Source organism: Malaclemys terrapin, chromosome 1 (assembly GCF_027887155.1).
Source record: "Malaclemys terrapin pileata isolate rMalTer1 chromosome 1, rMalTer1.hap1, whole genome shotgun sequence".
Classification (NCBI taxonomy): Eukaryota; Metazoa; Chordata; order Testudines; family Emydidae; genus Malaclemys; species Malaclemys terrapin.
The window spans coordinates 244,069,347-244,096,141 of NC_071505.1; the positions used below are offsets into that span (position 1 = coordinate 244,069,347).

General features: G+C 40.1%; 1 protein-coding gene across 2 annotated transcripts in view; it reads left to right on the forward strand.

Moving 5' to 3' along the window:
• Positions 1-26,795, forward strand: part of TUBGCP3 (tubulin gamma complex associated protein 3) — a 118,546-nt gene that overhangs the window by 1,479 nt on the left and 90,272 nt on the right. For both annotated transcript variants that reach the window (XM_054011246.1, XM_054011254.1), the window contains exons 2-7: positions 13,557-13,664; positions 14,001-14,068; positions 21,532-21,609; positions 22,301-22,518; positions 22,949-23,121; positions 25,987-26,105. In XM_054011246.1, the coding sequence (XP_053867221.1) occupies positions 13,557-13,664; positions 14,001-14,068; positions 21,532-21,609; positions 22,301-22,518; positions 22,949-23,121; positions 25,987-26,105 (764 nt within the window). The remainder of the gene's footprint in view (positions 1-13,556; positions 13,665-14,000; positions 14,069-21,531; positions 21,610-22,300; positions 22,519-22,948; positions 23,122-25,986; positions 26,106-26,795) is intronic.

Here is a 26,795-nt window from a genome sequence, read left to right on the forward strand (position 1 = left end):
TACCCCCTCCTGTAGCTCAGCTCTGCCCTGCTAATGACCTATGCTGGACATGGCAGCAGCCATCGCTGGGCTGAGTGCTTCCTGGGGCTGGGTGCTTCCTGGGAGCATACAGATCCTTGGCCTGTAGGTGTTAAATTTTGAAGTCCCCGTCCCTTGCTGATTCTTAGGCTACGTCTACACTACTTCTTTTGTTGGTATAGTTTGTTGCTCAGCGGTGTGGGGAAAAAAAAAAAAAACCCAGACACCGCCAGTGTGGACAGCGTCTCCCGCTGACATAGCTACCGCCGCTCGTTAGGGGATTGTTTAATTATGTTGATGGGAGAGTTCTCTCCCATCAGCATAGAGTGGCTACACGAGAGATCTTACAGCGGCTCAACTGCATCGGTACGGCTGTGCTCTCTAGTGTAGACATGGCCTTAGAAGAAAAAGCTGCTTTCTGGAGAGAGATGCTCCCCCCCGGAAGATGGGGGTTGGGCTCGTCACTCTCTTCCATGGGGTAGGATATGCCTCTCCTCTCCCTCTTTTGGTTCCTAGAAATATATAAGGAGAGCACTTCCAACCCTCTCCTCCAATTCCCTGTCGTCATTTTCCTCCCTTCCCCATCACATACGCTCTTCTTTGCTGCTATCCTGTCAAGCAATTCTTCCATCGGTTGAATGAGGTCTACAAGAGCTTAGACCAGTGGTTCTCAACTTATTTATCATATATGTGGCCCGTAGTGTGTTACCTGGGCTGCAGGAGCTGGGTGGCAGGGCAGCAGCAGCTCCTGGACCCTGCTCCCGGTCCCCACCATGCGGGGCTGGTGGGCTGCCAACCCCAGACCCCTGCCATGTGGGGCTGGCCGGCTGTCCCGGACTCCCGCCACTCAGGGTGGGCTGGCAGCCATGACCGGACCCCAACCCTGCTACGCTGGGCAATGGGGTAGCCCAGACCCCAGTGCGCTGGGAAGCCGGGAACCCGGACCCCGCCATGTGGGTTGGCCTTTAGCACACAGCTGAGCTGGGCCACAGCTATGTGCTAGTTGGGCTGCAGGTTGAGAATCGCTCACTTAGACAGATTTGTGTGGCTGCCCCCAGGCTTTGATCAGTAGTAATAGCTGCTAGAGGCTGAATCCCTGCCTTGCCTGCAGCTGCTTAGGACAGGTCTACACATAAAACCTTGCAGTGGTGCAGCTGTGCTGGGATAGTAGCATCTTCACTGAATCACTATGCTGACGGGAGAAGCTCGGTGTAGTTAGCCACCACACCTCGCAGAGCTGGATTATGTCAGTGGGAGAAGCCCTTCTGTTGATATAGTGCTTTCTACACTGAGGGGTTAGGTTGGTATAATTGTGTCACTCGGGTGTGGATTTTTCACACCCCTGAGCAATGTAGTTATATCAGTGTAAGTTTATAATGTAGACCTTGCCTCAGAGGGAGATGAGAAGGAGACACTCATGCTTTGTCCCCTTTTTTCCAACTGCCATAATAGTAGGAAAATGGTTTCACCTTGGCAGAGAAAATAACTTATTTGCTAATTGGGCAAATGAACTATTTAAAGTCTCAATAGTGTTGTCTTGTAATGCCTACAACTTCTCAAGTCGTATCCATTTCAACAAATGGTATGTGGATGCCTTCTGTACTACTAGTATTTGAATATTTTCATATGTTGTTGGAAGTTTCACTCTTTGTGGATTTGTTATAAGTATTGTATGACCGTAATACCTCAGTATTACAACAATGTCGGTATTAACCTGTTTTTTGGACAGAATTCTTTACTAGTAATGCTCTAACTAAAAGATGATCTGCAAAGTACTTACTATCATCTTTGATACATAAATAAGGCCTGAACAGTAGTGTGTGTGGAGAAGAGGGGCTGTACATTTGTTTTCCTTAAGGTACCAGGAAAGTTCTGTCTAGCTTTCCCTGGTTTTGTTGAAGGCCTTTTGAGGGGTATCTGGGAGATGTTTTTGAGTTTGCATACCTTAATTGAAGGGTTGAATGTATGGAATCCTTAATAGAAACATCCAAAAAACCTATGTAATCAAACAGTTTTTTCTGAAATCCCTTCTCTCTCAATTGAACATGTACAAGTTTCTTGTAATGTCATAATTTCCCCATTTCTATAGTTGCCACAGAGTTCTTCCAGGGTAGATAAGACAAGAACTTCTAATGTATGTATTGAATAAACCCTAGAAGAAATACAGCTTAGAAAAAAAATATGGACTCAATATTAGCTAGCGTTGTGACCAACACTTTCATAATGCTAATACCATGTTTGATGAAAGGCAACATGACTTTAATTGCAAGAGAAAAGTCTGTCCTTTTAATCCTCTGTTTTTAAGTTTTGTAAATGAGGCAGGTAAAATTTAGAGAAATTATCTAGTAAGACACCAATCCCAAGAAGCAAATTCAGATCACATGCAAATTGCTAAACCTAAAGATTGGGAGGAAAACTCCAGAAAGCTATTCATGATCAGAATTCGGCAATCCATGGGTGACACAATAAAGTCCAATTCCTGGCACTTCATGACAGACTGAAACAATTATTTCCCTCTTCCCTCCCCACCCCCCAACTTTGATTTTATAAATGAGATTAATGTTATGCCTCCTCACTACCACAAGACTAGAAGTTACAATTAATTAGTTTCTAAACCAATTTAGTTAAATTATTTCACACCCCCAATGTGGACATGTGCATGCTTTTTGCAAAGCATATCTGTCTAGCTTATCAAAAGAAGGTTGAAAGGTGACTTGAACACAGTGGATAAGTACTTTCATAGGGAGATGATACAGGATACTAAGGGTCTCTTTAATGTAGCAGAGAAAGGCATAACTACAGCCAAAGGCTTGAAGCTGAAGCTACACATTTTGAAAATTGAAAATAAGGCAGGAATTTTTAATGATCGGTGTGATCAACGATTGGAACAGACTACCAAGGGAAGTGGTGGTTTCCCCAGCTCTTGATTTTATCAGCTCGAGACTGGGTGCCTTTGTGGAAGTTATGATTTAACCGAACATAAGTTATTGGGCTCCATTCAGGAGTATCTGGGTGGAATTTATTGGCCTGTGATACGGAGGTCAGATTATTCCTGTGGGCATTCTGTACCAAAAAAATTAAAAATTCTGTGCCCAATATTTTAAAATTCTGCAAATTTTATTTGTCAAAATAACACTACATAATCACGCCAGTTTCAGTTATTTTGGTAATTTATTTCAAAATACCTGTCAGCAAGTATATCTGTAATAATACAGACACAAGCAAAAATTCTCCTGTGAGTAGAGAGTAAAGAAACCCCTATGACAACCCAGTTCCTGTTTCTTTGCCCCCATCCCCCGAGCCCAGCCATGGGCCAGACACCCACAGCTCTCCCCCTCGCCACTGCCCCTCCAAATCCCCTACTCCCCAGAGTCCAACCACAGGGCCCCCCAGCCTAGATACTTGCCCCCCGCTCAATCTCCAGAGCTCAGCTGTGGGGCCCTCCTGGCCCAGATACCCGCACCCTCTCCCCTCACTCCCCAAGCCCCAGGATCTAGAGGGAGAAACAGCCTGATGCTCGGTCACAGGCTAGCACAGAGTTTCCTGCGTGTCATCCTCTCCTTCTCTCAGGGATTGCTGGGAACTCCAGCTGCCAGGAACCCACTGCTGGAGGGAGGGAGCTAGAATCTTCTATGTGCAAGCGGGGCTGTGCTGAGTCCAGTGGCCCCTAGTGGCAGCTAGCACCACTGCAGCCCATTTCTGTGGGGGGAAAGGAAATTTTGCGCATACAACGTTAATTTCTGCAAAATTCTGCATTGCACAGTGGGGCAGAATTTCCCCAGGAGTATCAGACTAGATCAGTGGTTCTCAACCAAGAGTACACATACCTCTGGGGGTACACAGAGGTCTTCTAGGGTGTGCATCAACTCATCCACACATTTGCCTAGTTTTACAACAGGCTTCATAAAAAAGCACTAACATTGTCAGTACAAACTAAAATTTCATACAGACAATGACTTGTTTATACTGCCCTATATACTATACACTGAAATGTACAATATTTATATTCCAGTTGATTTATTTTATAATTATATGATAAAAATGAGAAAGTAAACAATTTTTCAGCAATAGCGTGCTTTGATACTTTTGTATTTTTATATTTGATTTTTGTAAGCAAATAGTTTTTAAGTGAGGTGAAATTTGGGGGTATGCAAGACAAATCAGACTCCTGAAAGGGGTACAGTAGTCTGGAAAGGTTGAGAGCCACTGGACTAGATGATCTAATGATCTCTTCTGGCCATAAATTCTAGGAGTCTATACTGGCTTCAGAAGGATTGACTTGGCTAGAGTCCTCCTCACCAATTGAATCCTACTTTACTCCTGCAAGCATAGAAATATAGTTCTAATAGGAGCCAAGATGCAGTTTGTATGTTAATGTCTGTATCTTTGTGTGCCCCTATAGTTAATGGGGTGTATAAGTGCTTCCATTCTAAACCTGTGAATTTTGTAAGTCAGCTGTAAAAAGTTTACTAGATTTTATTGGATTTTTGGTGCCTTTTTTGAAGGCTTTTAAACTTGCCAATAATAATATGCAGATACCCATCTCATAGAATTGGAAGGGACCCTGAAAGGTCATCAAGTCCAGCCCCCTGCCTTCACTAGCAAGACCAAGTACTGATTTGGCCCCCTCAAGGATTGAACTCACAACCCTAGGATTTAGCAGGCCAATGCTTAAACCACTGACCTTTGTGTGTTGATGTCCTCAGAACCTCTACAATTTCCTGTTTCCCTTCATCCAGAAAACTTTGCATTGAAAGGAACTCTTCCCGTGGCGGAGTATGATTGCAAGAGGCCATCGATATGGGAACCATTTTCCCCTCTCCCACTTCCCGCCCATATCCCCCAACCAGTTCCTAAGTGGGCTGAAGACTCTGTCTATGCTTCCCAATGGTCCTTGGAGCTCAAGTGTCACACTAACATTTTCTCTGGTGGTGCCCTCTGCTACCACTAGGCTACTGAGCTGGATGGAAACATTTTACTAAAAAATCAAATGTCTCCTATTTTTTTTAAAAGATGACATTCCAGAACTTAGGACTGAGAAGTCAATATGTACAAGCATGTTAGCATAGTTTCAGAGCAGTTTATATTAGTTGGTCAGTGTTGAGGATTTGTAATATACCAAATCATATTCTTGTTAATGTTTGGTTATATTAGTTTGTTTTGGGATCTCGTTAAATCTTGTAAAGTAAATTTGGCAGTACTTAAATGACAGTTCCTGCCAGCAAGTGGTATTGTTGAATCAGTAGGCAAGATCTCTTCCCCGTGTGTCAGTTCTGAAGCAATGAATCCCCTAACATTTGTATTAGAGGCATTATACAGCAGGAGATGTTGCCTTTTTGAGATTAAATTTAAAACCAAGTTATAGACTACCTGTGGTCATTAGAAATCCATGGCCCTTGCAGCCTTTATTTTTATTTAAAGTTAACTTTATTGAGGTTCTATTATATCATTGAGGGTTTGGTTCTGGCGGCTACAGTTTCAAGTTCAACAGAGTTATCGCTGCTTGTTTAAAGCTCATAGGAACACATGAAACCATAGGCAAGTAAAATATACAGTCACAAGAAAAAGGTCCACTATCTTTTATCAGTTTTAATAAAGTTACCAACGAAGTTATGAATGTCACAGCATACACAACTCCTAGATATATCCATGCACCAGTTATAACTACAGACATACATCCTCCTAGATAGTGTTAGGATCTGATGGGTCTCTCATGGATTGATCATCAATAAAATGATGGATGGTTCCTACTGGAGTTCTCTCATAGGAAACTCAATTTCCCCGCTCTGAGCAACCTCTTTTTATAATGTGATTCTGCCTATTCCTACATTCTGTGCATGTACAGAAAAGTGTTAGCCCTCTTTTTTCGTATTGGTCTGGTATCCCCTAGAACTTAAGGGACTCCCGATTTCTAGAGGTCATGTAGGTTCTCTTTATTCTCATTAGCACTGATGCATGACCTGTATCCTGTGGTTAAGACACATGTTGGAGGCAGAAGTGCCTCTACAGCATTTTGCGATTTTTAAAATTAATCTTCTAGCTATTTTTTCCTCAGTATTACCACTTGGTACCTCTTTTCCCATAATCTTAGGGCATCAGGTTATTCTTCTGTCCCTTACTTATTTCAGCATTTCTTATCTCCAAGGCCTAAAATAGCTATGCTAAAAATCTTGCAGGCCTCAGCCTACAGGTCTTGTGTTTCAACCTTTCTTACTTAAATATCGAATACATGATTATTCCTTCTAAATACTGATCAATCTTATACTTCTATCATTCTACAATTTAACTATATTTACATACAATGATTATATATGATGTAACATGTTAATCATAACATCACACAATAAATGAATAATAAACTAAAATAATTGGCTACACCTTTCAGAATTAGGGACTTAATTCCAGTGTTCTGGACAAAAAAACAGTTTTTATATAGCTATAAATTCCCTGTTTAAAATTCCCATTGAAATTTCAGTTGGAAAAGAGATTGCTCTACACCAGCTGTACAGAATTGTCACTTGGGTCCTTGATCTTTAGCACAAGACTACAACTACTCCCTTAGTTCTTTAAGGTTTTTTTTCATGGTTGCAGGCAGTGATTATCTGTGCTGTGTAAGACAGCCCCTTTTTGGCTATTTATGCCATCCCTTATTGAGATCAGTACTGTTATCTGAATGTCACTCAGTTCCTTCTTTGGTAACCAGGGAAAGAGCATTACTTACTAAATTTTTGGAATTGAAGGCTTTCTTTTCATGAGATTCCAATGCCTGTCTTGGAATTTTTGGGGCTGCTTCAGTGTGTCTACATAGATCTAGTTCCAGCATAAAGAAGCTTTCCATTTGGTCACTTCCTTTGTATTTTTATAAAAAAAGTCTCTCTTATAGTAGTTCATCTATGTCATGTAAATTATTCAATTGAAACTTCTAGCTCTAGTGAGGCATGTAAGATGCTCTGTCTAGTGGGATTTGGACTGTGGTACAGCTTGAAAAATATGACTAAATGTCCACCAGTATAGTTATCACAGTCCGTGTCTTGGAGCAACTCCAAAAATGTATTAACCAAGGCAAAGCTGGCAGACCTTACGAATGTTCCAGTGCTGTCAAGTCCACTTCTCGGAAAACTTGTTTTGCCTAAAGACTGAACTCTTGGTATCTTCTTGTTCTTTAAATAACTAACATGCGAAGTCTCTAAGATGATGTTTCCCTCTGTTTCTAAGGCCATTTTCACTGATGTGATCGTTTAGTTTTTTGAGATCTCATTAATGACTCTTAGAATTCTGCTCTGATAACTTTTGTCACAGGAATACACAGGTAGAGTTAGTCTTCCTGTTCAGATTATATATTTATAGAATTCATGCCTGCTTATGATTTCTAGCTGAGTAGTGGACAGCTAGCTCCTTTAATCTGTGGTGTGCCCTTGCGGTTCGAGTGAAGGAAAAATCTGTAGCTGGATACAGACTAACACGGCTGCTACTCTGAAATCTGTAGCTGATGATCAGTATAATACACTATGTTGCATACAGTAATGTACTCTGATGTATTTTATAGAATCTTATATCCAGGGCTTTCAGAGAACTTACAAATATTGAGTGAAAACTTGTAACTCAGGTTTTATCGCACAGCTATCCCCTTATGTCAAGGGAAGAAAACATATGAGTGGTTGATTAAGCTGGCAAGAAATTCACTCTGGGGAAAAGGTCCTCCAGGAAAGTTTATTCTAGTTCAGGGGTCAGCAACCTTTCAGAAGTGGTGTGCCGAGTCTTCATTTATTCACTGTAATTTAAGGTTTCACTTGCCAGTAATACATTTTAACGTTTTTAGAAGGTCTCTTTCTATAAGTCTATAATATATAACTAAACTATTGTTGTATGTAAAGTAAATAAGGTTTTTAAAATGTTTAAGAAGCTTCATTTAACATTAAATTCAAATGCAGAGCCCCCTGGACTGGTGGCCAGGACTTGGGCAGTGTGAGTGCCACTGAAAATCAGCTCGCGTGCCGCCTTTGGCACGCGTGCCATAGGTTGCCTACCCCTGTTCTAGTTGCTGATGAACTCAGAGGAGCCTTCTTCAAATAGGCTTGTTTACTACACTGCAAGATGAATCGCTGGTTTAAAGGATCATTTTCAATATAGGAAGCATAACCATTTTTAGTTCCAATTTTAAGAAAAGCTTTTAGTCAAGAAAATGTTTAGGCATTGGGGAGATTGGAAAAACTTTCTAAAAATAAAATCTTGATGGTGGGACTGGAAATATGTGCTTTTTTCACTGGAACAACATAAACTAACTGTCACTCTCTTTGTAAATAGATACTAATGAGATGCTTTAGCTTTTTGCTTTATACAATCTCTCTATATGGAAAAAACAAACACTCAGAGGTTCTTTAGAGTAGGTGTTGGTCTTTAGAGATTATACCATGCTAAAGAGCTGGTCTGCACACAAGTTTTTGAATTGGTATAACCTGTTTTGGATGGGGGGTGTTTTTTGTTTTAACTAATCTAGTTATACCGTTACAATTTGTAGTTTGGATGCAACTACAGAAGTCTAAAATGTGCCTGATACTGGTACAGCTTATTCCCTGTATTTATATCCGTACTGATATAAGGCACCTTTATAGATTCATAGATTCTAGGACTGGAAGGGACCTCGAGAAGTCATCGAGTCCATCCCCTGCCCACATGGCAGGACCAAATACTGTCTAGACCATCCCTGATAGACATTTATCTAACCTACTCATAAATATCTCCGAGATGGAGATTCCACAACCTCCCTAGGCAATTTATTCCAGTGTTTAACCACCCTGACAGTTAGGAACTTTTTCCTAATGTCCAACCTAGACCTCCCTGGCTGCAGTTTAAACCCATTGCTTCTTGTTCTATCTTTAGAGGCTAAGGTGAACAAGTTCTCTCCCTCCTCCTTATGACACCCTTTTAGATACCTGAAAACTGCTATCATGTCCCCTCTCAGTCTTCTCTTTTCCAAACTAAACAAACCCAATTCTTTCAGCCTTCCTTCATAGGTCATGTTCTCAAGACCTTTAATCATTCTTGTTGCTCTTCTCTGGACCCTTTCCAATTTCTCCACATCTTTCTTGAAATGCGGCGCCCAGAACTGGACACAATACTCCAGCTGAGGCCTAACCAGAGCAGAGTAGAGCAGAAGAATGACTTCTCGTGTCTTGCTCACAACACACCTGTTAATACGTCCCAGAATCATGTTTGCTTTTTTTGCAACAGCATCACACTGTTGACTCCTATTTAGCTTCTGGTCCACTATCACCCCTAGATCCCTTTCTGCTGTACTCCTTCCTAGACAGTCTTTTCCCATTCTGTATGTGTGAAACTGATTTTTTCTTCCTAAGTGGAGCACTTTGCATTTGTCTTTGTTAAACTTCATCCTGTTTAACTCAGACCATTTCTCCAATTTGTCCAGATCATTTTGAATTATGACCCTGTCCTCCAAAGCAGTTGCAATCCCTCCCAGTTTGGTATCATCCGCAAACTTAATAAGCGTACTTTCTATGCCAATATCTAAGTCGCTAATGAAGATATTGAACAGAGCCGGTCCCAAAACAGACCCTTGCGGAACCCCACTCGTTATGCCTTTCCAGCAGGATTGGGAACCATTAATAACAATTCTCTGAGTACGGTTATCCAGCCAGTTATGCACCCACCTTATAGTAGCCCCATCTAAATTGTATTTGCCTAGTTTATCGATAAGAATATCATGCGAGACCGTATCAGCTATGACTGTCCACACGAGAGAGGTTTACTGTTTTAATTATATTGATTAGGTGTGGTACAACTCTCGTGTGTAGACAAGCCTGAAGACAATCTTTCTTTATGGTCTACAACTTGGGGGGAGGGATAGCTCAGTGGTTTGAGCATTGGCCTGCTAAACCCAGGGTTGTGAGTTCAGTCCTTGAGGGGGCCACTCTAGGGATCTGGGGCAAAATCAGTACTTGGTCCTGCTAGTGAAGGCAGGGGGCTGGACTCGATGACCTTTCAAGGTCCCTTCCAGTTCTAGGAGATGGGATATCTCCATTAATTTTCTATTTTTGTTCATGGTGTCTTTTTGCAGCCTGATATGTTTGTTAAAGCACCTCATCTGAAAGTGCTTTTAAAAACATTTAATCATTTTCTACCAAAACGCACATGACATGGCTGAGAGAGCGAGAGATCACCTTGGCCATCACCGTGATGGAACCATTCAGTACCAAGTGAATACTGTATCCTGTTGAAACTGCAGGAGAAATTTGGAGGTTGTACTACAGACATGAAACTTCTCTGCATGCAACAAAAAATGTAATGCAGTATTAGATTAAACATGTTTTCTTGGTAGGATTTACCAAGAAGATGATGTTGTTAATCTCTGAAGACTGTTTGGAGTTGGAGGGATGGTAACAAAAGTCATACCACCAGTAAAACAAAACCAATAAAGGAATTAAAACCATAAATGACAAGTAAACAACTTTTCGGTAAACACGAATTCTAAGTAATAGAGCAACTTAAAATAATCAAACAATTTATTTTTAGTAATTCACTGTTTTAGAACAGAAAAATACCCAAAAAGTTGGAAATAGGAGTCTCTCAGTATTCCTGTCTCCAGGACTGCGCTTCTCTCCCCTCCCCACTTAAATCTCTTCTAATAGCTGTAGTCTCTTGAAAGGTGTGAGAATTGTCTGATATTACTAACTTTGGGAAGTGTACTGAAGCAGATCAGTTGCTTACTAATAAAAGGAATGTTCCGGAAGGCTGTCCTCCAATTTATCAGGCTTATCTGGAAATAAAAATTATCTAGCCACTATAATTAAATTCCTGTATTTTTCTCATATTTTCCTCCTTTTTAAATTATACCATTTCTTACTATTTTCCCTTGTTTTTGCCCACCAAGGATTCTCCCTCCTTCCCTCTTTAGTTTTTCTACACTTTTCACATGTGCTTTGTTTAAAGCTCCTTTTGGGCTTTGAAATGGAACATGAAAACTGCATCATACAGGGGGAGGGGAGGAATGGATGCGTGCATAAAGGACATTCTCTACTATCATCAGAAATTTGCATTTGCAGATGGAACATAATCTATTTTAGGCAATTCAAATTAAGATTTTATAGATCTTGAATTACTGAATTTTTTTGTTTTGTTTCCCCTCCTCTGAATGTAGCAAGCTTTTTACACTGTTTTAACTTTTATGTATTTGGTAAATATAGTCGCTTACAATTAATGGCATTATTCCACTATGTTTGTAGTCATAATTTTTAGAATTTTGACAGTCTTCTGCTTGCTTCCTTTCTCTGCATAAAGAGCTCACATCAGAACACTGAAAATTAAATCACATCTTCCATAAACAATTCCATCCTTCCCATCTATTAGGCATATCAAGATGGCAGTGTTGCATAGCAGTTGCACTTGTTTACATATTTATACAATGAAATGTGTTTGTGTACGCTTATATTTTAAGTTCATCTTCTGTCTCATGGGGGACATTTGGGGGAGAAGGACAATTCAACAATACATCTGCTTAAGTAATAAACTTCCTGTGTGTGTTGCTATTGGACATCTTACTGTTAAATATATCTCTATTTCTTATGACTACTGTATGCCATCTTGCTTGTTCTGTGTGTGAAGTCAGGAGTCTACCACCAAAAGCACTCCCACAGAAAGTATTGCCCGTAATGAGCGGGATGTGTAGTGGTGGTATAGCTGTGTGAGTCCCAGGATATTAGAGAGATAAGGTGGGTGAGGTAATATCTTTTATTGGACCAACTTCTGCTGGTAAGAGAGACAAGCTTTGAGATATTGACTGACTGCTCTCCCATATCTCTCTGAAATGTATCTCTAGATAACAAAGTAGTACACTTAAAATTAATATTTCAGAGTTAAAGTATTTAAAACATACATTTATTTATAGTAGTAAAAATGTGGTGTGCATGGCCAGTGGAAGATTTTTGATGTACCTGCTCTTAAGTGCTCGAATTTATGAAAGTGTGAGGTAAATTATCACATTTTCAACACCCTCAACAGTTTTGAAGTGCATTTTTTTGTTTTAAGATATTGCTGTAGCTTAATTTCTGTGACTTACAAATATATTTGCAAAAGCATAAAGTTAAGACCTTTATGTAACTCTGCACACACATACAGAGCCAAACCTTTCATAACAACTAGTAATATCTGAATACTTACACAAAAGTTCAAATGATATGATGGCAGTGTTATATAATATATTTTGTCAGACTTTTCCACTTGGGACCTCAAATCCACCAGCTATTGCTTTTCAGGACTTGCTCAAATTCTGTAGCCCACTAATTTGAGCTTGCTGCAAAGGTCCTTGGAGAGTGTTTGGGGTTGGATAAGTGGTATTTGAGAGGTAGTGCTGGGGCAGGAGGAGGGGAGAATTGTTGTCTTCCTCCCTTAAGCTGAATCCTAGTGCCTGTGGAATTTTGCTGGGTTTTTTTCTTTCTACATAGATGGTACCCGCTTCTGGGTTGCTTCGCATGGGTGGAAAAACTGAGGATTAAACTGATTCTTCCTTTGTTAGTGTGTGTTTAACCTTGATCAACATCTAGCACTCAGAGATGCTTATCATTAATTGTTCTGGTTAATTGTCTTCCATTGCCAATTTGAGATGAGAGCTCAGTCTTTGTTCAGTGGATTTTCTACACCTTGCCCTTATCTGCCATATGATTAGCATGGTGCTATACTTAAGTGCCTCCATTATGAATTTTATCTCTAAGGTAAACATATGATAAGTTTGTTATCATAATGAAATTGATTGCTGACTAGTTGGATTTTGTAGGTTTTAAATGGAACTGGAGGTGTACTTTTTATTTTTTTTGGTAGAAAGTTACTGGGGTAAAGTACTTAGTCCTTGTGCATAACAGTTTAAGAAACTGAAAGATAATTTTGGTAGGGTGAAAAAGTAAGTACCTGTACGTTTAATTGATTTGTCAAAACTAATGAATAAACATGGTTAAAGCAGATCTCTTGCAATTCTGCTAATCAGTATGTTATATTACCATGGGATTCTGTAATTTAACTTCAGTAAATCTCCAGTTTGATTAATGACCTTGAAATCTGCTCTTGAATTCAGATTTGTAGAATGCTTAGACTAGGGAGGAAAAAGGAGATTATGCACCCTCATTTTTGTGTTTGTGTGAATATTGGCCCATACTGAAGATATGTTATTGACTGAACTGTTCATGTTTGTAGATAGTATTGATGTTTGTTGCATGAAGCAAGATGCTAAGAAATATGCTGACAAAAGGAGGTGCCAGCATTTTTAAATTGTAGTTTACTTCCATAATTGGATTTGTGCTCTTAAAGTGACTGACTGTTTCTGCATAAGAGCATACAGGACAAAATATCAATGCAAGGTAGTATTAGGGGAAAGATTTAATCTAGTCACGATCATATTTTCTCTCATTTGAAACATCTACATTTTTTGTATTTTTTATTTGACTTAATCACTTAGTAACATGGCCGCCCTTATTTATTTTTTCTTCATTTTAAAAGTTGGCTTAACTAATTTTTTCCTCTCCCTCTTTCAGCGGATGTAGCCCAGCAGTTTCAATATGCAGTGAGAGTTATTGGAAGCAACTTTGCTCCTACTGTTGAAAGAGATGAATTTCTTGTTGCGGAGAAAATCAAGAAAGAACGTATGTCTGGCTTCCTTTCATGTTCAGTAATTTAGATCTGAATAATTTTAAAATGAATCAATATGTTTTGTAGAAGGTGAAAATTGTAACAGTATTCTAAGTGTGTTTTAAAATACCACTCAGGCTGGAGTCTGGGCCAGCTGCAAGTGTTTGATTACTCTGTAGACTTACCCTTGGAGGCCAAGGAGTGCATGTGTATGGAAAGTGAACTGTCTCTTTATCCTCTTGTTTTCCTCCCACTCAACGAATTGCACAACTGTATCAATACAAAGTAATGTTGTTACTATAATTGACTTCTTAAGTTTCGTACCCTAAGAAGCTTTTTTCTCTTAACAGTTGTGCGACAAAGAAGGGAAGCAGATGCTGCTTTGTTTTCAGAACTTTACAGAAAACTCCATTCGCAGGTATAGTAATGTATAGTAATGTGTGGCTTTACCAATAATTTCATTCTTACAATGTTTTTCTTCTGGACTTGCTGTTAAATTGCCTATAGTTCAAAATGTACGAAACTAGCTTGAATTAAAGTAAAATAGGAACATATCAGCAGTATTTTGGTTTGTGTATAACTGCATAAAGAACATTTTATGGGAAGGAAGTAGCTTTGCAAAAATAGAAGTGTTTACTTTTTTATGTGTAAAATTGAAGGATTATCTCACTGCCACTTATTTTTAGGATAATGTGTCCTGAAGTGTATCGATGTATTGATTAGAAGTTAAGCAGTCCTCTTATTTTGAGTTTTTAAGTGATCTGAGGTTTTCATGTTGAAGGTTAAGGGTTTTGCTGACTTTGAGAGTTCTGCTAACACACAAGCACTTATCAAAGAGCAGCATATGGCTGTCTTTTCTGACAATAGAAGGTAATCTATAGAGTCTACCTATCAGAAGAAGGGGAAGTCTAAGGCTAGAACTTTAGATGAGATGGGAAGAAATCAATACTTGTGTCCTGAATTCTTAGACTTGAACATCTATCATGTTTGACGAAAATCTCAATGAAACTGAGATAGACAACAAGACATAATTCTATGTCATCTGTTTTGTATAGTGTGATAAGGAGAGATATTATAGGGATATTTTTAGTTGGCAAAAACTAATATGTAGGATTTAAAATTTCCAGTATAATTGATCAGTGGTTTTCAACCTTATTTCATTTGCAGACTCCTAAAAAAATTTCAAATTGAGATGCAGACCCCTTTGGAAATTCAACCTGTGGTCTGTTGCCCCCTACCATAGAAGTCTTAGACTGAAAACTGACTGAACAGAGTTCAACTATAAATGTTGCACGTGCTTGGCATAGCATTTAATGTGGCATGAGAAAGGGTGCTAAACTGTGGGCTTCTATGATAATGACAACACTTCTGGGTTTTGACCTGTAGGTGGGGGTATTCACATATTTTTGGTTGATCAGAAAAACAGAATGCCTGATTTGGGATCTGAAACTTTATTTTCATAGTCACTTTTTGTGGACACCTTAGACATAGTTTGTGGGCCCCCAGAGGTCTGCGGACCACAGGTTGAAAACCACTGTAATAAAGGATTGTTAACATGTTTCAGTGACCACCCCTTATCTTAAAGGGGAAAAATAACTTTTGTGTTAAGTAGGTTAAAAAAAATGGTTCTACTAAGGAACTTTATATTGTGGCAATGAATTCTGAAGGCTAATATAATTGAGAACAAGAGCATAGCAAGATCACATGAAAATGGGACACTTATATGAAGAACATCGAGAGTTACATACAGAAAGAATAAAAATTCCATACAGTACTTTGGAAGGAATATAAACCCTCATGCTTCTGGGTGTAAGTCAGTCTCTGACTTCAGTGGGTTAGGAAGAAACTTTTTCCCTGTGGGCAGGTTATTCCACAGCTGCTCGCTCCAGGACTTTTAGCACTTTTTTTGTGAAGCATCTGGTTCTGGCCATTGTCAGAATACTAGACTCTGTGGACCATTGATGGGTAGTACCTGTCTCATTACAAATGAGAAATATTCAGTAAATCTGATTGCCACGTTTAGGTCCTAATCCTTAAAACACTTATGTATTTAATTTTAAGAAGTCATTAAAGTTACGCATATGCTTTAGAAAAATAAGGCCCTAATCCTGAACATACCAATGTTGTTGCTAAGCTTATCAGCTCACCTTTACTCCTTTTTTTCTTTCCCCATCCATTCCACATATCTACAAGGTATCTTTCCAGCTTCTGTAGTGATGGACAGTGTCCCCAGGTTGCAGTAGGCTCCATCATCAGCTCTTCCATTTCAGCAGCACTGACTTGCAGCTGTCCTCAGGCCCACTGTCAGCAGTCTTGCTACCTTGTTCTTTTAAGGTAGCTTTTGTGTGTGTAAAATTCACACACACACACGCGCGCTTTACTATTGATCTAATGTAGAATTATCATAGCTAGCATTTGGTAAGAGTAATATGGACACACAGCATATGAAAATGACCAAAATGTAAACAATTATAACACACATGCACAAATACCATACATTGCTTGAAGCAGAATAATAGATGATGTGAACACAATTACAAGAATGTGAATATAACATAGTTAAACTTTTTAAATGGGCTTTAACCTTCTGTTTCCCCCCGTTTTTGTTAGTTGACATCTACTAGAACAAGCCTATAACTATTTCATAGGCATTGTTTGGAACCTTCTTCCCTCCTCCCCATTTCCCTATACCAGTCTCTCTCAAATGCCTGTCATTGTAGTATCTAAGCACTAGAATGATTTTTTTTTTTCTGTTTTTGAAAAGTGCACACACTGTGGTTTCTGAATGCTAACAGTAGTGTAAGGGGACTGTTGGCCCCTTACTGAAACTTAGTGGGATTTCTTTGGTTGTCCATCTCCCAGTTCCAAAAAAAAAAAGGGGAAGGGCCAGTGAGAAATCAAGATCCTGAGACTGACAGTCCCCAAGGCCCATAGGGAGAGGCCAACAGTCCAGGTTAACCCGATTGACAAGGCAGGTAGGCCAATGAGGGAGTCAAGAGCCTGGGGTCTCATGCTCTGGAGCTGCCTGAGCACAGAGCTAAGGGGAGAGCAGCAGCCTGAGCTGGGCTGGAGGTTGAGCAGCAGCATGGAGCCAAAGCCGTGCCAGAGCTAGAGCAGCCACGGCTGAGCTACAGCGGGAAGCTGCAGGGCCAGAGCGGGCAGTGTGTGCGCGCTGTGCCATAAGTAATACTGGCATCGAGTGCAGTGAGCAGCTGGAGAGAACGAGGGCCCGGCACAGGGACACATCGCCAGACAAGGTCTTGCAGGTTGGACTTAGAGGGAGGTCTGGTGCTGGGGAGAGAGTGAGGGCATGTGTCTGACCCGTGGTATCACTGCAGTGCAGCCAGGGCCTGGGAAGGAGGCCTGGGACAGGTGAGGAATAGACTGTGAACTTTTCTTAAGTCCTAGATACTGCTGTTTGTGGTTTCCCTATGCCGACAGGGCAGGGTGACTTGTTTCCTTTAATCTTTCTGATTTTTTTTTTCCCCTTATTTTTCTTAGTGTTTCTTTCTGTTTGATAAATTGTATTTTGTTTGAACTTAATGTAGTGCTCACTGGGCCAGGGAAGTGGCAGGTGTGGAAAGAGTACCCTGAGGTGGGGACACCTTAGCTCCTGTCCTAAGTGACCATGATGAGACTGGGGGCCTCGCCTCCCAGGAATCCTGGGCCCAACCTTATTGGGGTTACAAGGACTCTGCCTCACGGGAGAGGGAAAGGGAAGTCCTAGGGTCAGGCAGGTGTCTGGGTAAAGGGCGTTGGAGCAAGGGACTCAGATACTTTTGCTGTCTGATTCCACTGGCGTAGTGCAGAAGCCAGGCAAGTTCCCCACAATAGTGGGACCATTCCCCTGCTTACAGTAGCTACACAACTGATTCCACAGAATTTTTTTTGTGCTGTTAGGTGTAGTATTAGCCATGAAAATCCTTTTCCTCCACATTTTATATGTGGGTGGTGATGGTATGGATATGTGTTTTATGATTAACTTTTTTTTTTTTTTTTTTTCCAACAGTCTTGGACACTATCTATTTCAAAAGTGTAGTAATTACTTTTCCCTTAAAGTGAAAGCTACTTGGTACTTGTGAATTCCATCTCCACACCCGGGACTCACAAGGCTAGTTCATATGTATTTAGTGGGGTATATCTTATCCAACAAGCTATATTTGTTTTTCATCAGTTGACATTAAGGTTTATCACATCACAGATGGCCAGTACATCAAAATCTTACGTCATTCTTCTTCCTCCTGCTTCCCCTCCGTTAATGAGGTCTTCGCTGGTTCAGTTGTTTCCAGCAGGTGGAATTTGGATGACCTGCCCAGTTTGCTGAATATCTGAACTAATCACAGAAAGGAGTAGTCATCTGACCTATGAGGACTTCTAACATACATTTTTTTTTTTTTTTTTTTTTTTTTTTTACAGCACCTAGTACAGTGGTCAAAGTCCATGACTAGGGCTCCTAGGTGCTATGATAATACAGGAAAGGGGTATGTATCAGGGGTGGCCAAACTGTAGCTCGTGAGCCACACGTGGCTCTTTTACCATTAAAGTGCAGCTTGCAAGCCCCCTCCCTACCCCCTATTCTCCGCCTACCAGACTGGATCAGGGTGGGGGGGAGCTTGGGACCTCTTCCTTGCAGTGAGGTAGTGGAGTAGGAGCTTCTGTCCACTGGGGAGGAGGGTCTCTGGGCTTCAGCCCTGTGGGGCGCACCTGCTAGGGTTTGAGGCTTCAGCAGGAGTGAGGCTGAGGCCCTGAGCCCTGGCTCCCAGCAGGTGTGCTCTGGCTCTTGAACTTCTGAAGATTGTTGTATGTGGCTCAGAGGGCTAGTAAGTTTGGCCACCTCTGGTGTGTATATATAATACCTATCTTTTAAAAAGGGAATCAAAGAGGACCCAGGGAATTTATAGGCTAGTCAGCCTAAATTCAGTACCTGTAAGATGCTGGAACAAACTATTAAACAATCAATTTGTAAGCACCTAGAGGGTAAGAGTGTTATAAGGAATCTGTCAAGAACAAATCATGCCAAACCAACCTAATTCCCTTCAATTGACCGGGTTACTGGCTTAGTGGGCTGGATGGGAGGAAAGATGACGCATTATCTTGATTTTTAGTAAGGCTTTTGAGACACACACAACATTCTCATAAGCAAACCAGGGAAGTGTGGTGTAGATGAAATTTACTGCAAAATGGGTGCATAATTAGTTGAAAGATCATACTCGGTAGTTATCCATGGCTGTCTATCAAAGTGATGGGAAATATTTAGTGGGGTTCCCCAGGAATCTGTCAATATTCTGGTACTAGTCAATATTTAATTACTTGGGTAATGGAGTGGAGGATATGTTTATAAAATTTGATGATGACATCAAACTGGGAGGGACTGATAGCACTTTGGAGGACAGGATTAGAATGAAAAAGGATCATGACAAATTGGAGAATTGGTCTGAAATCAACAAGATGAAATTCATTAAAGACAAGTACAAAGTACTACAGGTAGGAAGGAAAAAGTCAAATGCACAACTACAAAATGGGGAATAACCATTTTGCTAGGCAGTAATAGTGCTGAAAAGATCTGGGGTGTTATAGTGCATTACAAATTGAATATGAGTCAACAATGAGATGCAACTGTGAAAAAGACTAATATTCTGTCCTGTATTAACAGGAGTATTGTATGTAAAACACAGGAGGCACCGTGTCTTAGCTGGAGTGTTGCATCTACTTTTGGTCACTATAGTTTAAAAAATATGTGGATAAATTGGATGGAGTCCAGAAGAGAGCAACAAAAATGATAAAAGGTTTATAACAGTGGCTCTCAACCTTTCCTTCTTACAAAATCTGACCTAAAAATACAAAAGTGTCATAGCACACTGTTACTGAAAAATTGCTTACTTTCTCATTTTTACCATATCATTATAAAATAAATCAACTGGAATATAAATATTGTACTTACATTTCAGTGTGTAGTATATAGAGCAGTATAAACAAGTCATTGTATGAAATTTTAGTTTGTGCTGACTTTGCTAGGGCCTTTTGGGCATCAGCTGTTCCTTCCTATCTCCACTGGGGGCTCCACTGTGAGGGTGGCCCCACTACCCAATTCCAGCTTGCTCCTGGTGGCTCTGGCCCCTGTGCTCCCCTCCAGGAGGCCCCTTTTCCTACACAGTTTTAGAGCGTCCTTTGACCTGGCAGGTGCTGCTGGTCAGGTGGGGAGTGTGAGGGTGCTCAGCTGGTGGGCCAGCATGGGGATGCTGCAGCTGGGACTGGCAAGGTAGCACAAGGGCCAGAGCTGCTGGAAGCCTGGGGTGAGCTGGAACTGGGTAGTGGGACCATCCTTGCAGTGGAACCCCCAGCGGCATAGTTGATGTCCAGCAGGCCCAACGAAGACCCCATTTGGCCAGATCTGACCTACCAGCCTCTAATTAAAGAACACTGTTCTAGAAAGTGACCTTTTACAAAATTGTCTAGGGGTTCTTCATTATAAATTGTCTCAGAAGATGTAAGACAGAGTCCATGACCATAGAAAACTAGCGATTGGACATATGATCTCACTTGGCTCATGTGTCTCTGTGTATTCTACACAGAGAGGGATATTGGAAACTGCTGACATAATATTAATTTAATTAAAGTTAAGGGCCTTTCTATTGAAGAAATGGAAAAAGAAAGGCAGAAGTGCATGGAACACAATATTCTCCATTTTCATGGTTGTAACTCTAGCCAAATTTCTAGAGTTAAGTGCAAAACCTAAATTGTAAATATTTCTTATATAAAGTTGAATTTCCTGATTTGGTAAGGTTGCACTGTTACAAAATTTAGACAAAAGAAATTTAGAAGGGAGGGGGAAATCACTTTTTGGGAAAATTCTATAAAATCTCATTCTCCTCAACTCTGCTACCAATTCCCCATGAAGTGTTACATCATTAACCCATTTGAAAGTTGTCAGCCATCAAACTCCCTTATATTTGTGAGTTAGTGGTGTAGAATAGAGTATATGCTTCCATGTGTATTAATGTGCAGTGAAAACAAGGAAATCTTTATACACTTGTCTTTATTACTCCTTACAAGGTGACATTGGAATTCATCTGACATGGCTGTACCATTAAGTTATCTCTTGCAGGTCAACTTTCCTGCTGAGATTTAAAAGGTTTGATAATGCAGTGTTTCAAGATAGCAGCCAACACAGCTCCACTTTTCCTTTCTCTTGGTTTTTGTTTTGGTACAGTCCACAGTTGAGAACAGATATGTGATCTCTGTGCCTCCGACTTCGACCTTCGTAAATAGTTTGGTAGTTTCCTTTGTCTCTGTGTTCTTTATAGAGATTATAGTAATCCCAGGTTAGATCCCTCATATTCTGGAACCTCCCTGAAGGGGGATCAGCAGAGAAAAGGCAGCTATTTGTTAGATTTTTCAAGGATTGGGTCTTCCAGCTTGCTTCTGTTGTAGAAAGTAGGGGTTAATCCAAGATGCTGATTTAGATCAAATAGAAACTGATTGATGTATGGTGGACATGAAGCAGTATGTAAACTTCCTTTATGAATTTTAAAATTTGGTATGCTGATTAGTTGATCCCTTTCAGTGCACGTGAGAATTTGTGACACAAGAATGTTGAATGCTGGAGGAAATTTTCTTTTTAGAACTGACATATAAACTCCAGTGTCACTACCTTGAGAACATGACTTCAGACATCCTGCCTGTATATATTTAAATTATGTTTTTGTGTAGTTTTGGTGTGTTACACTTTTAGCCTGCTCTTTACAACTACAATGTAGAAATTAGTTGTTTATGATCTAGGTTGTGAGGTAGGGGTAAAAATGTAGTAAACTCTGGAAATAATTGTGGAGCAATGTCTAATTTTAACTGGATATTATCTAATACATGCCTATCTCTGAATAGGGCGTCCTGAAAAACAAATGGTCAATACTCTACCTCCTGCTCAGCCTTAGTGAAGACCCGCGTAAGCAGTCTAACAAGGTAGGTAAGGGGTTCTTTGTTTCTTCAATAAATATTTTAAAATTCAGTATAAATCCCAAATGGGAATGTTAAGAGATGTTAACATCCAGAGTAAAATAAACATCCTCAAAAAGGAAAGTATCTGCAAAGTTCTTGGAAAGGCTGGAAGCAAGAAATTTTTAATTGTATTTTGTGTAAATATTCTAACAATGAGAATTAAAGAAGCTATTCTCTTTAATTATTCAGTTTTATACTTAAACATGTGAGGCAGTCATTATCTGGAACACTTTGGATAGATAGATTTAACGTAGGTCAACGCCATACTGAATTTTTTTTTTTTTCCTGGTATAGCAATTTTGGTTGAGGATGTGGTGTTTTGGCAACACTTTACTAGTAGCAAATGTCCTAGTGTAGTTGCAGTTATGCTGGCAAAAATGTCCTTTTGCTGGGATAGCATATACCAGTTTGGCAAGTGAAATGCATTATGCTGCCAAATGCATTCTTTGGCTGGTATAAGCTGCCTCTACATTAAGAGGGGGGTTTTGTCAATATAGCTATACCAGCAAACCTTTTCTAGTATATACTTGACTTTAATTTACTATTAGGAAAGGCAATAACAGTTCAGAGACACAGTTGGAGAGAAAAATATTTTAGCTACTGATGTGTTTGATTAAAGTAACTCACAATTAGATCTTTGTGTTTTGTCTTTAAGGTGTCAAGTTATGCCACGTTGTTTGCTCAAGCATTGCCGCGAGATGCTCACTCAACCCCTTACTACTATGCCAGGCCTCAAAGCCTTCCATTGAATTATCAGGACCGCAATGCTCAGTCTGCCCAGAGTGCGGGCAGTATGGCAAGCAGTGGGATCAGCAGCATAAGCATGTATGCCCTGAATGGGCCAACGCCAACTCCACAGTCCCTCCTTCCAGGGTAAATTTAAATCTTGCCTATAGCGAAGACCTTGATAAATATTTTTAATATTACTTGGCACTTTTATCCAGTGATTTCAAATTTCTTACCCATACAGAATGAGCTTATCACTGTATCTCCATACATTTTCAAAGCACTTTACAAAATAGCAAACCTCAAAATATTGTTATGGGTTTAAGTATGCTTACTGACCACATGTTACAGATGGGTGAATGAAGGAATAGAGAGGATATATGGTTACCTTATTCACAGTTCCTGTTAGTGAATATCTTCATGTCACTGTTTTGCATTACACTCTGTTTCAGCTTGGTGCCTGTGAAGTTTACATGCCTTTCAGTCTTGGATACTGAGGTCCTCGGTTCATCTGCAGAGCAGCTGTGCAGACTTCACACACTGTCCTGTTAACATTGTTTTCTTCCTGTCTTTTTAGACAATCCTATCAAGCTCCAGGGGTGGGAGATTGCCTTCGTCAACAGCTGGGTTCACGTCTTGCTTGGGCTCTAACTGCTGGCCAGCCTTCGTTACAAAGCTCTACCACAAAAGGCCTTCCAAACACTGTGTCTCGCAATGTACCACGGTCAAGGCGAGAAGGGGAGACAAGTGGTGAGCAAGATGCTTTTTGCTAAGGATTTTTTTTTCCTGCAACTTGTTTCGTTTCTTGTTTTGTTGTGACTGTTTTGTACTCTTCCTGGGAATAGCTTCTGTTCCATTGTATGTTACTATATGTGAAGAACTTTCCCACAAGGACAGATTTGAAGTTAGGAAGACAGCACATATACAAAAGAGCAGTGTATTTGGCTTTAACTTTTCTGCGTTCCTACTGGGGGGGGGGAGAGGGGGAAATGGTTTGAGTACACATTCTCCCCATTCAAAATTCATCTTTTCTTTGATATTGCAAGTAGCGTGGACAGCAGGACCAAGTAGCAGAGCAGATGGATTGTGAATGAATATGCTCTTAAAAGCTTCAGTGTCGATGATGATGATGATCAAAAGTTTTGGGATTTTGTCCCCTTTGTTATCCATTTCCCCTAAAACACATGGAACTATTTATATTCACATATACACTGGACCCCCGCTAGAACGCGGATTCCAATGAAGGTAATTAAATTTGGGATCCATGCGCAGTCCCGCGCTATAACAGAGGGTCTGATGAATAAGTAAAATGTGTAACTGTGTTTTTTATTATCTGAGTACACAGTCCTCGAAGTACCACCTCGCTGACACAGTTTGCAGTGATAATAGTGAATAGTGCAGTCATTTTTTAAATATAATCGATTAATTTATCTTATTTACATTGCTGTAAATCTGGACTGAATAAATTTTGAAGGAGCCACTCCTGGATTTACATTAACTGAGCGAAGAATTTGACCAGTTTAACTAGCTAACTCAACTGTGGAGTAGCTGTTGAGGAAAATTAACCTTCCACCTACTTGTATTCAGAAACCTCTCCCATTCTTGTATTAACAAGATCAACGCTGAATAGTGACTAAAAAGAGACAAGGTGCCTCCCAATGCCATTTTTTTTAAAATTGCTTCCTGAATAAATGTGGTCAGTTAGCAAATAAAAGATCTCCTAGCTGCCAGCCCTGCTAAATGTATCCTGGATTTGAAAATCAAGCTGGGTTATTCCAATTGTGTATTGTTGCTAGAAAAAAAGATGGACCAAATGGAGTGTACATTTGTAACTGAAGATAGAATTTGGCCTTGCAATTAGAATCTGATTAACAATACTGTGAATGCACAAGAGGAAATATATAATTTAGCCCAGTCTTTTATTGTCATGCTAGCTTTTCAATGCTAAAAATAGTAAAAACTTATTTTTATCAATGTACCAGCAGGTATGACTGTTAATTCATACAAGGAACAGATTATATTAAGTGTACATGAAGTGTCAGTCACTTTTTAGAGTAAAACCACATTCCAAATATAAGAACAGGCAACTATTGACATTTACAAAACATACAGATAATTACAGAGCTCTGTAAATAGGCTGATTACTGTTAATTGGCATTCTCTGATATTGCCTCTGCAAATGTGCAGTTCAGGAGTTGTGAACCTGTTCTAGAGCTGTCTTGCAGTTGAAATGCTAGATGTAAGAGTGCACCCACATTTTAGCTGAAACTATAAAAGGATCCCACACCACACTGTCATATGCCCTCAGTTCCTCTCTCCTTCCTCCAGACTATTGATTTTTCTGAAGAAGGGAGAAAGGAAAAGAAGGTTCATATGGATCTACAGATACAGTGACTTTGGAGAATCTTTTCTTTTCTCTGTTGTGAAATAAACTTCTTCAGGTAATACTTTTCAGCTATGTTTGAGACTTTGTACCCTCTTGACTAATGGGAGTGTCTTAAAGCATAACATAGACTAGCGTTATTTGTCTGTGAGGTGTTCAGAAAACCTTGCTACACTTAAGGTTCTGGATGTTGATATGATGCCAGCCTCTCTTGGCTTCTGTAGGTTGTGTCCTTAGATGACCCAGCTGGCTTCCTTAGCCTAAACCAGGCACACCTGTGTCTTATTACAAAAGTTGGGGGGAGAAGATAAAGGAACTCATTGGGGTTCCCAAATCAGGACAGCTCTCTTGCCAATTCCAGAAGAGGCAGCTTCCTATTAAGACAGAATCTGTAGTTGATACTGAGAACATTGTCAAGACTGAAATGGCTTTGTTCTTCGCCTCAAATAAGGTCACAAAAGTACAGGATACTGGAAGGTCCAGCAAATGAAGAAAAGCTGCTCACTGTCTTGAATTGCTTTCTGTAAATTGATAAATAGCCTGAGGCACAAAAGCAGTCTGGACTTCAATCAGAGCTGTGAACTAGAGGACAAATTGGATGCTCCAGCACCTTAAGCTGTACTGAATCAAGAGCTAGAACTTTTTATAGGAGCATAATTTAAATTTTTCTCTGCATTTACTTTTCCTGGGATTTAAAGGCTGTACAGATGAAAACGTTTGAGTGATCTCCCAGCACCCAACACTGGAGTAATTTTTAAATATGAGAAAAATATCCTGATTTCACAAGAAACATTTTTTTTAATAAGCAGATCTCCTTCATGGATGAGCTTTATTGTCTCCAAAGGAGACTATTGAAAAATTAATTCTGAAACAACAAACAAGTTTCAACTGTGCAGTCAAGAAAGGACAAGGAATTATTCAGGGCTACTTGCACTTATGGTAAGATCAAAACGGAGTTGACCTTAAAGGCTGTCTGTTCCTTTTATAGTCTCTGGAATGTTGTGCTAAGTTTAGAGCACACGCATCTGATAGCTGAACTGCTTTGGAATGTTTTCAGGTAGAGGCATATGGCTTTCTTTGTGCCTCTTCAGGACAATTTCATCACGGAAAACTTAAAATAAATGGAAGGAAGTCTTTGTTTTTCAATTCAACTGCTACTTAACTTTTAAGAAGAATAATCTAAGTATCCTTACAAATCTAAACAGGCTAAAACCAATGTTCTCTTTCTTTAGGCAATGTTGAAATAACTGAAGCAAACCTTGTAAGAGACATTTTGTACGTCTTCCAGGGAATAGATGGCAAAAACATCAAAATGTGCAATTCTGAAAACTGCTATAAAGTAGAAGGAAAGGTACTGTACAATTGCTATCACTTTATTGATGAATGGAATCGGAACAGGCAGGAAAGCCTTGGGGAGAGGGATACCATTGGAATGTACAATATTTATATACACTGTATGTACAATTTAATTTTTAAGAAAACCCAACTTAACAGCAATACCCAACAACCTCTAAATGTACCCACTATCATTGGTCATACCATCTTCAAGGTCACTTCTTGTGTACTGCCTGCAAAAAGATGGAGGAGGAGAATGGCTTTACAAACTAGGTCAGAGAAGGCATTGCGTGCATAAAGGGGTAATGTAGAATAAAGGATGGAGATGATCCCATCAAAGTGGACGAGGCTGGTATTGTTGGATGTTGGGTGTGTTAAGAGGTGGGGTGGATAATTGGGAAGGTGCAGACCTGTGAAGGGCCATGAAAGTAAATACAAGCAATGGTATATGATAAAGAGGAAACTCATGAGAGCTTGTAGAGTACCCTCTAACAAGAGGGAGTCTTGCCTGTAGTGACTGGGTGTTAGCTCCCTAACATCTCTATCCTTTCAGCCATGGAAGCTCTCTCCTCCGGGCTATGCCAGCCCTGTCATTGCCTTGCAGGTTAACAAGAAGCGCACCTAAGTCTTCTTTAAGCATTCCCCTGTGATATCCAGCCCCTGACCCTTGGTACTCACAGAAATCCCAGAGCCTTCTGCTCTCAGG